The sequence below is a fragment of the Branchiostoma floridae genome, chromosome 6 (genome assembly GCF_000003815.2).
Source record: "Branchiostoma floridae strain S238N-H82 chromosome 6, Bfl_VNyyK, whole genome shotgun sequence".
Lineage (NCBI taxonomy): Eukaryota > Metazoa > Chordata > Leptocardii > Amphioxiformes > Branchiostomatidae > Branchiostoma > Branchiostoma floridae.
The window spans coordinates 6657679-6668848 of NC_049984.1; the positions used below are offsets into that span (position 1 = coordinate 6657679).

At 42.3% G+C, this 11170-nt stretch overlaps 1 protein-coding gene across 3 annotated transcripts in view; it reads right to left on the reverse strand.

The window, feature by feature from the left end:
- LOC118418692 (zinc finger homeobox protein 4-like) overlaps positions 1-11170 on the reverse strand; it is a 114396-nt gene that overhangs the window by 11902 nt on the left and 91324 nt on the right. For all 3 annotated transcript variants that reach the window (XM_035824737.1, XM_035824738.1, XM_035824739.1), the window contains exons 9-14: positions 9555-9717; positions 7293-8487; positions 6823-6966; positions 3695-3955; positions 3155-3292; positions 1267-1575 (exon numbers count right to left, since the gene is read on the reverse strand). In XM_035824737.1, coding sequence (XP_035680630.1) covers positions 1267-1575; positions 3155-3292; positions 3695-3955; positions 6823-6966; positions 7293-8487; positions 9555-9717 — 2210 coding nt within the window. The remainder of the gene's footprint in view (positions 1-1266; positions 1576-3154; positions 3293-3694; positions 3956-6822; positions 6967-7292; positions 8488-9554; positions 9718-11170) is intronic.

Consider the following 11170-nt stretch of genomic DNA (forward strand, 5'->3'; position numbering starts at 1 on the left):
TTGCTTGATGGTAATTTCTCTGGCGCATAGTCAAAAATCAGGAAAGCCACATCTGGCAATTATTTCCCTCTATTGTTCAGAACATGTTTTTCTGTGCTGTTGGTTCCACGTGGAAAAGAACAAAGTCTGACAGGCCGTTGCCCCGAAGTTCGTCACAGGTGAAGGTTGCGTTGTTTTTCCCAATGCCTGAAAAGGAGCATTATCCGCACTTCGACGGGTAACAATGGGGCAAGATTCGCAGACAAGACGATGAAAGCAGGGAGGATTAGTCTGATACAAAACAAAATTACAGGTGCATGTCTAAAACACATTTTCAGATGAAGTGCTATCATACAGTAAATTGGTCATTTGACTTAATGACACTTTGGAGTACAGTATTATAATGTTAACGAGTCTTGTTGCAATGTGTAACTTAACAATAGAATCAACAAATAAAAAATCTTAGTTATACGATTGAAAATAAATTTTGCTTGTTTTTTCACCATTTTGGAACTGTAGTGAACAGTATTAGAACAATATAATGTTTAAGTTATGTGTGTATTATAGCATGTTTTAGCTCATAGCTATATGTATATACACTGTATAATGAATACTTCTGCACTGGGCCTCATACAATGTTTTGCATTTCAAATCATGTGCCAAACAATTGCTGGCTTAAGAAAGGTGCCAATGGAATTTGGAAAATGACCTTCCAAATATCAAGTGACAAATTTCAATTACCAATTTTTGGAAAGTCATTCTGCAACATCAATAAGTGTCCTTGAAGAAAATCCTTCGAATTGGATCACATTCTTACATAGGACAAATGTTTTTTTTTTTTCTTCACCTATAGATTAGATGTAGGTGTAGCAACTAAATGAAGCTAGTTGACACATTTCTAAAATGTTAGAAAGTAAGTAGAACTTATTTTACCATTTAAGGGGATACTTTGCCAAAAGTCAGTTTAGCCCATTCATATATTTGCTGATATCCTGCAAATATTGTACAGACTATCAAAAAATCCTTCTAATCATTTAACATTGGTTTTGATTCAGTGGGGACACTGCAATCTCTTACTGGTAAAGAACCTTGTACATGTATCTTGTATATCTCGTATCTTAAACAAAACTTTGAACATCCTACAAACAAGTGCCCTTCACATCTCTGTTATATCTTATCTGACCCTTACCTCTTTCCTCATGACCTCAATGAAAAGCGGCCTGTAGGCCGATTTGAGCTTTCATGAATAAATAAAAGTTCAAACAAACAAACAGGTGTTCCACTGACCTTGAGAATAAATATGGAGGAGAACTTCTTCTTGCATGTCTGGCAGGAGAAGCGGTCCACCTTCTTGTCGGCCTCCGTCTCCTTGTTGAGCACGTTCTGCATGCCGCGCCGGTTCTCGTTGAAGGCCATGACCATCTCCAGCCCAAGGTCACTCAGGATCTGCCGCTGGCTGTTCAGGACCCGGCCGCTGGAGGAGAAGGGGGGCTGGGGCGTTGCCATGGCAGCGGAGGAGGATGCGGCGCTGGCCGAGGCCGCCGCGCTGACCTCCGGCAGGTAGCAGTACATCTGCTGGTGCTGCACTAGCGCCTCCTGGTGGGCATAAGCAGAACAACATGTTTAGTCACCACATAAAAGTTCACTGTCAGAGAAAAATTGATACTCTTATCACACATCTACAGCTGTTTTTAAAAAACCTAGTAGGATAGTGACTTACTGTATACAGCATAACTTCAACACATTTCAAGAAATCAAAGCTTTAGGAAAAAGAGTTTACTTTCCCTAAAAAGGCAAATGGCACCAAATCAAGTGCTTAAGAAAAATTGATACTATCCTCCTTCCCATGTGGAAAACAATTGCACAACTCACCCTCATCATAAAAGAACAAAACGGACAAAAGAAAACAGAATTACAAAGATCTATTGACGCCTAAAGTCGATTTGTTATCCAACTCTTAAAAAAGCCTGGCGGCCCCAATTCTCTGGTTTACCAGTCAGTAACACATATATAGAAGGACTGACTCTACAAGGCACATAACATCAAATCTCAAAGAGTGACATCACTAGTCCCACAATTTAATTTTCTACAGCAAAAAGACATGCCAGGAGAGACAGTTTCATTTTTCACAGCCTATTCATCGATCTCACATGCACGTACATAGTACAAAACGACAGCGCCAATTTCTCCTTCCAACGTGGAAAACATTTTACACACTACAGCAACTGCGTTCAACTGAGGACACGAAGCAAAAGTGAAAGCCGTGCTCCCCCACTGGTGGCTTCTAACACATAACTCCCTCTCAGAAGGAAGACACTAATTGGTCTGAAGAAAATACCAACAGGTCTCGGATACTGGGTGCAGTTCTACCAAAAATTGCTAGATGTCCTTTTGTAAACCATCCTCACGACATCCACAACTCAAGATATTTCCATTTCTGCTGCGTAACAATCAGATTTAACACAATAAGCAGCATTTTTGTCCATGCTTTGTCTTCTCACATGGCTAGCAGGAGGAAGCTGTTGTTATTTCTTGTCCTTCTTCCTTCTGTTCCGATCTCACAAGCACGTACATAGCACAAAACAACAGCCCCAATTTCTCCTTCCAAGGTGGAGAACATTTGCACACTACAGCAACAGCGATCAACTGAGGACACGAAGTGAAAGCCAGGCTCTCACACCGCTGGCTTCTAACACATAACTCCCTCTCAGAAGGAAGACACTAATTGGTCTGAAGAAAATACCAACAGGTGTGGGATACTGGGTGCAGTTCTACCGAAAATTGCTAGATGTCACAACTGACCATTGCTGTACAATAGAATGGATGAAAGAAACAATAAAATCATAAAAATCCAATTATTTATAACTTCAAGTTATTTTATTGGCATTTGTTCAAAAGCCTAACAGGTCCATTACTGATAAACGAATAGCCACACCATTTTCATTTCTTTGTCTTTGGATTCACAAATGCTGAACAAAATCAGTGTACCTTGGTACACAAAATTTCAGGGATACAACATAGTCAAATTCAAGTCTTTGTCTCAGACTGATGTTTTCATCTTGGGCCCTTGCATAATCTTCAATTGTTAAAAAACAAAGAATAAAATGGCATGGCCTTAGTCTTTCTGATAGATATAATGCACACACCAACATGTACAAAATGGCAAAAGCCCCACCTGTGAGACGAACATGGAATTGCACCTCTGGCAGGTGTAAACGGAGGGCATGTTGAGCGGCATCATGGGATAGTTGCCGAAGAGGCTGTGCACCTGATGCAGCTGCGCCTGGGCTGCCACCTGTTCCGCCAGCGCCTGCTGTGGGGAGAATATATTAATGATTACTAACAATCAGCACTCCAAGTAACTCCAGAGCAGGTACATATTTTCTTTTATCTACCATATCCCCCTTCATGTAACCTGCGCTGGCCTGTAATAAAACCAGCATGTAGAACATTGTAAAAGACAGGGACTCATGGCAAATATGATGATGATGTGAAACTAGGGTGACATACCACTAGTGATGCCCCAAAATTGTCAACGATGTGCTGTGTCTGCCATTTCTGTTGTTGTTTACATGTTGATGTTTACTTGTTTAGATGTAGGGAAGGTTATTTACATGTGGATGTTTACTTGTTTACACGCAAAGACGTTTGTTTACCTGTTGTTTATATTAAGGGAAAGTTGTCTACTTGTTTAAATGTAAGGAAAGTTGTTTACCTGTTGTTGTTGCTGCAGGATGTCAGCAATGCGCTGTGCCTGCTGCTGTTGCTGCTGCTGTTCTTGTTTCTCCTTCAGCTTGTCGGCCAGCTTCTGTTCGGCGGTGGTCGGCTCCGAGCTGGGGGGCTGGGGGGAGCCCTGCGTGGGGGTGGTCCCCCCACCCTTCCCGGAGCTGGCCATGGCCTCCAGGCGGGCTGCCCGGGTCTGGTGCAGGACGGAGCGCATGTGGATGTCCAGGGTGGAGCCTTGGCTGTACGCAACCTGTGGGAGGGGGAAGCAAGTTGTCATATATATTTGTCAAATCTAAGTCTCTAAAAAGCTAAGGTACAGACGTGCAGATGCAACATGTCATGTACATTGTACATTGGTCCAGTCTAACTCTCCAAAAAACAGCTAACATCCCACTGGTCTATGAGTACATTAGATAGAGATATAAAGAAACAGAAGAAAATTTATCAACGAGTACAATATTCAGTGGACAACTGCTTAAGGACTGCTTAACAGTAAAAAAGCAGAAATTTGAACCCTCGACCACCTGATCCAGAAGCAGAGTCGCTAACCACTACACCAACCACACTACATGTACTGACTTGGATCTTGCCAAACCAATCCTACAAGGAACAGTTTAAAGACTTACGAAGAGAGGCTGGCAGATATCAATATAGAAGGTAATAGAACATCACATAGACAGAGATAGAGAGAAAAGTTGCCAGACCATCCGTCGTGCTCCTCGAAAATCCATGTTATGAGAGAGTTGAGGTGAAATAACCGCATCCACACGAGGAAAACATCTTAAGTATACAAGTGTGCTTTATCTTATTATATAACAGTGTGAGATAATGAACGCATTCTCTCCTTTTGTGAACTGTCCTCACGACATGCACTACTCAAGATATTTCCATTATTGCTGAGTAACAATCAGATTTAATACAATAAGCAGCATTTTTGTCCATGCTTTGTCTTCTCACGTGGCTAGCAAGAGGAAGCTCTTGTTATTTCTTGTCCCTCTTCCTTCTGTACAGACTGGCATGAATGAAAATGCTCTCATAATCAGCACTAATAAAGCTGGCTTTAGGAACCCGCCACAAAGGAGAGTCATTTCTTAATGAGATGATGCTTCAAAGTAAATGGAAACGAACCTTACTAATAAGGCTTCCTGATTACCAGCCTTTGAAACCTGCCAAACGACGGGATCAGAGAGAGACACACACGAACAGTGCTTTCAATTAAAATCATCATAATCCCTCAGGATACATTTTGTATTGGAAAAACCAACAATTGCCAATAGCTAGAGAACATGCAAGTATTTCTTTTCCAGATCAAGGACTTTGGAACACTTGCCCATATTACATAAAACTACAGAGATGTCTAGTCTCATGTATACAGTTGCCCCACATTTTCTTCCCCCGCAAAAAAATATTTCATTGGCAGTGAAAAAGTGATGATATGGGACATTTCTTACCATACATACCAGAAATATTTCTGAGAATGGCAGAGACAAAACAATCTCCAAAATGAGAAGAGAAAAAATAGGAGATGAGAAGAAATGAGAAGATTTTGTTTGCCAAAAAAATTTCCCAACAAAAAAAGAAGAACCAGGAGAATTCAATACCTTTGTTTGTTTGTTTATCCTACAGCCCTGGATAAAGTGTGGTAATTCCATCTTCAAATGTTTTAGCCACAGACAATTTCACTTCACATGGTTTGAAACATTGGGTGCATGGCCACATAAAACTTTTGACTGTGGCTGTATCCATGTAGGATAAAATTATACATATATAAAGCATGCATTTTCTTATAAAGTAAGTGCTAAAATTAAAATTACAAAGAAATTCCTTGTTTAGAAGTTGAAGTTAGCTGCGTCTGATACAACATTTCAATCTCTTACAAACTTTTATACCATTAACGAACTACACACAAGTAAGGAACTGCACAGTACTATCTTCACATGATACACACAGTACTTAAGCCAGATACAATTCCACTTTGGTTATCCTTAACATGAAAGAACACAATCAGAGAAGATCACATTGGTGTTGGTAGGTGACACACCCAAGGCTTATACAAACTGTCTTTCCATTAGAAAACCAATGCTTCTGCCTTCTCTAAGAAAATGGGGTCACATGTCAGAAGTGAGTGGATCAGTTTAACAGTCTGTGGGCTAGAGTACTGGGTGAAAATGTGGCAAGTGTATGTTACTATCAAGGGGCACGAGAAGCACATGTACATGTCATGTATATCCAGACATTATAGCCCCAAGGAAAGTAAAATAATCTTTGTGAAAGAATTTCAACATCCAAATTTAATATAAAATTGTTTAAAAAACGGCCTACATGCTTTACTTTCAAAAACAACCTAGACTTGGGTCTTTAAGTGTAAACTGTTGTCCTGGCAGTGTACATTGTGTAGTTCAAAATATCAGCGACAGTTTCCTTTAGTCCTTCAAACCACGAGACCATTGCAACCTTCTTCACCCTATGCAATTAGCTACCAAGCACTTTGTTCAGCTGTGAGCCATTGTCAGGGCACTGATTCGGTGAACTAAAGACGTCTACCTTATATAACATCCTTAGGTGAACAATGTAAAGCTTGATAGCCTAATTAAGTCAATTAACTCTGTGGTAATTGTTACATAAAGCATGTTACGTAAAAAAAGTATGCATTGATTTCAAAATCCTTGAGCAAATTAAAGAGTACTTGAAAGAGACTTGAAGTTTGGTTTCCTTTTAAGAGTATCATAATTAATGTAGTTATATTTCCATACAGCATGTTACGTAAAAAAAGTATGCTTTAATTTTGTCTCCCTCTGCTTCCCAAAAAGAAGTCAAACCCAACCTGTTTAGAAATAGCCAAAACTAGTATTAGAGTAGAATATTTTTCACCTGTCTATTGTCACCTGTATATCTATTATGTTTATACCATTGTACTTGCAATTAGCCCTCAGTCACGAAATTGCAAATAAACTTCTTATTAATTTCAAAATCTATCAGTGATTCAATGAGTTTGGTTTCCTTTGTAACAGTGGGGTTCAAGCGCTGCCAAACTGGTTCCGGGTGTTGGCATGTTTGTCTCTTTCTGTTCTTACTCGCCCCTCTGAACTCTTACACCTTAAGGGGCATCTTACTTACATTGCAGATGTTGCACTTGAAGGGTTTCTTGTCTCCGTTGTTCTGATCGGCGCCCCCTGTCTCCTGCATGGTGCGCTTCAGCTTGTGCAGGTGAGACACCGAGTTGTAGTGCACCAGGAGGATGTTCTTCTGGGTGAACGACTCCTGCAAATTGCAATCGCAACAAGAGTTCACAGACCTTACACCTCCATAAGATATTGAGAGCCTTTGTACATTTACTGTTTCATGTTGTCTCATTGATATTGCAAATACATTGTAAAACTGTAATTAGCATAATCTATTTTGTTTATGATAGTCTTTTTAACCAAAAATACATAATATGATCATAGACATATTTACAAAAGTTTGGCAGAATTCCTTGTTTATATTTCATCATAAATTAGGCAAAATGGCTTGTACATTTCCATAATCTAGGTACAGTAGAGGATTGGTTGAACAGTTGTATTCTTGTGATACAAAGTCTGCCCTACCTTGCACACATCACACTTGTAGGGGCGGTTTGGGTCCAGGTACTTATCCATGGGGTACATGGGCCCACCACTCTTCCTGTGTTCGGCAGACTTGTAGTGTGCGGCCAGCTCGCCCTGAGAAGTGCAGGTCACGTGGCAGTGGTCACAAGTGAGAGGTTTGCTGGGATCCAGGGCGACCGCGTCGTCTTCGGACATTGTGCTCTTGCACGTGCTCTCATCGTCCTTCGAGAGGAGGCCGAAGTCGACTTCCGCCCTCCCCTTCTTATCCCCCAGCTCTGAATCTTGAGACTCCTCGTCTTGTTTTGTCAGCAAGGAGCTCGGAGAAGTGGCCGTCTCCGAGGAGAGGTGGAAGGCTCCTTGGGCGTCCCCTCCGAGGGGCAAGAGGGCGTCTCCGAACATGTTCCAGTAGGACATGTCTCCATTGGCGCGGGCCCCGATCTGCTTGGCGGCCTCGGTGGAGTCGAAGTGGGTGGTCTCCATGTGCTTGTGGAGGGAGGAGATGGTGCGGAAGCTGCGGTCGCAGACCGAGCACTTGGTGGCCGCCCGGATCATGTGATACTGGGAGTGGGTCTGCAGCTTCTCCATGGTCTTGAAGGCCAGGGAGCACTGGTTGCAGCGGTACTTGTAGACGTGGCGGTCCGACACCGGCACCTGCTGCCTCTTGGCGTGGATCTCTCGGAAGTGGGACTGGACTGCGGCCGAGGACTTGAAGTACTGGTTGCACCCCTTCTTCCAGCAGAGGAAGCTCTGGCCGTCCTCGGACGTCTCGGGCGCGTGGCCAGTCTCCTTCTGGTGCTGGCAGAGGTTCTCGAAGTTGGTGAAGACCTGCTGACACTTGTGGCACTGGAGGAGGTCGGCGTCGTTGCTGTCTTCCGAGTCCTTCCCCTCGTCGCCCGCTTTGTCACGTTCGTCATCCTTCCCCGACGACTTCACCTCCCCGCGATTGGCCTCCTCGAGAGCGGACATGACCGCCCGGTCCATGGCCTGGCGCCCGTTGGTGGGGGGTGGGGCGTCGGCGGAGCTGGTGGCCGGGTACGACGGCATGGGGATGATGAGGTCTGCCTCGCTCACGCTCATGAGCAGGCGCTGCAGACAGTCGGGCGTGACGTTGTGCAGCCGCGTCAGGTGCAGCTCCAGGTGGTACTTGTCGTTACAGGCGTCCTGGCAGAGAGGGCAGCGCACAAGAGGCTGGACGCTGGAGGGAACATCGGAAGAAAATTTACCGATTGAAAGCTATTGCTGCTGTTATATCTAATTATTATTAGTAATAAGTCTTTGCTGCTGTTATATCAACCTTCATGTGAAATTGTGAACACATGCAATTCCAAAAAGGCTATACATTGATTACTTAAAAACCACTAGACACCTGAAATCCATGACTGACGTACAGACAAAATCATGTTGGTACATAACATACGGTATGTGCAAATGGATTATCTTAAAAAATGTCGAAGCAGATAATATATTTACCCACCTTTTCTGTTCCCAATACAAATGAGTGTGCAAACTAATATTAAGTCCAAGCTGAGCACATGAACTTTGTATGTCTCAAACTTGACTTTGCCAGCTAAGATTTAAGAGCCTCGGATCTCCGAACGACTTGACTAAGTGGGACAGGTCCCATTAGTTCTTTGTTTGGTTACGTGATTTCCTTGCGTGAGGACCAACCATCTGGAACAAGATGTTTGCCTACCTGTGCTCGGAGATGATGAGGATCTTCCCCCGTTTCCTCGAATGTTTATTTTCTTCAAACTCAACATTGACAAGAGGATTTCTTTTGGACAGGATATTTGTCTACCTGTACTGCAAGATGATGAGGTGTAATTTAAAAGCTTTTTAACAAGACCACGTTCAAATGCACTTTGACTGGCAGATTTTACTGAGATGGTACATTTTCCTACCTGTGCTATAAGATGATTTGCATCTTTATGCTTTCGAGCTTTACTGTCTTAAGTTCAACACTCGAACCTTGTTTTGCTCAACCTTGACGTTGACTAGAGAACTTCCTTTAACATAATATTTGCCTACTTATGATGTGTGAGTCATATAAGCCTCCCACCTGGGCAACCTGGCTGAAAAATGTATTTTGAGCACTGTGTGTGTGTTTTAAGATTGGCACAAGTTTAAAACTTCCTTGGACATCATGTTTTCATACCTGTGCTTTGAGGTGATGTGCAACTTCAGGTGCAACTGAAAGAGCTTCCTGGCCCAAGTTCAACTTAAAGGCTAACCACTTGAACTTTGTCCTGAACCTTGACTGACCTGTGTTGAGAGATGATGTGCATCTTCATGTGTGCCTGGTCAGCCGTGGTGTAGTTACAGTAGGGACACGGGTACAGTAGCTGTTGTCCGTGGCCGGGTGTCGGGGACGGAAGGGTGAACGCTGTTCCCTGTACATCCGGGGTCGACGCCTTCAGCAGGTCACCTGTGGTCAGGAACAAGACCAAACAGGTCAGGAACAAGACCAAACAAATCAGGAACAAGACAGAACAGTTAGTTCATGCAAACCCATGTGGTAGAAAACTTGAAACAGTTACAAAGACAAGGGATAATCGTTTGCTATGATTACAAACAAGAATCAATAGTTGGTTCAAGTACTGATGATCTTCTGGCAGACAAATAGAACAAAAGCAAAAACTCTTCAAAAGAGTAAAATGTAAATGAAACGATAGGAAAAAAATGCAGAAACAGAAAATGGCTCTACATATAATGGAAACCCACACTGAAAGTAGCTAAATAAGTAAGTTGAATGTGAACTAAAATGTGTACCATACATGCAATTGTGTGGACATGGTAAGTTTGCTGTACATACATTGTACATGTATGTAGGCAAAAGGAACAAAAATGGAGAAAGGTCTTCCAAGTGATTATTACTCTTCCTGTCACATGTACAGTCTGCACATGTGCAACTTCCAATGACGCAGGACTAAGTTGTTAACACAACCTCGAAGGAAAAACGCAAAGGGTTGGCAGGAAGCTTGCGAGAAAATAGGAAGAAGTCATCCTGAATGATTCTTCATTTCCAGCTATTCCAATCTTCAAACCACCGTAATTGGACAGTAATAAAGTAACTTGAGAGTATGACGGCAATAGTGTGGGTGGTGGGAGAACTTGAAAAGAATCGTTAGGCCCACAAATGAGATAACACACAACCTAATCACTCCCCTCCTATCCACATTTAATGATGTCAGCTTTGCACAACGGATGCTCAGACTTGAGGGGACTGAAGAGAGGAACGGATTAGCTCAACCGAGATATGATTAAATCATCACGCGGACATATGCATACGTGTATATATACTGACAGAGCCGATGACGTAATTATATGCGAGCCCCTCCTAATGACTTTACGATGACATCAAGCATTCACGAAATGTTTAATGTAGTATGGCAAGTACACGTAAGAAACTTTCAAATTATTTGCTGAAAGCCCAATAAGCCATTGAATTTTCATAGTTCACGTCGAGAAGTCTGTGAACTTCAGACGACCACCCTGATGACATAAGGCCAATGAAAATGACCACATGGGAAGGCAGATATCATCTTTATCCAAACTTTCAGCTACAAGAAAAGTGTTTTCTCAATGCTTATCACCATACAAAGAGGACATACACATGTATGCTGTATAAAGCAAATACAACCCCAACATATCAATGGAAATTCAGTTGCGATCACTTGGCCTGATATCGTTATTTCCAACATAAAACCAGCTTTGTTACCATTGTAAAATACTGCAGGGCGACAACACCATAGCTGTTCTAGGAAAAACAACATCAACACATTGAAATCTGACAGCACATTGTGATGAGAGATAGTAATAAAGAATATGTGTCTATAACTCATAATATCACTACGGAAGATAAGTTTGAGGCATTTCCA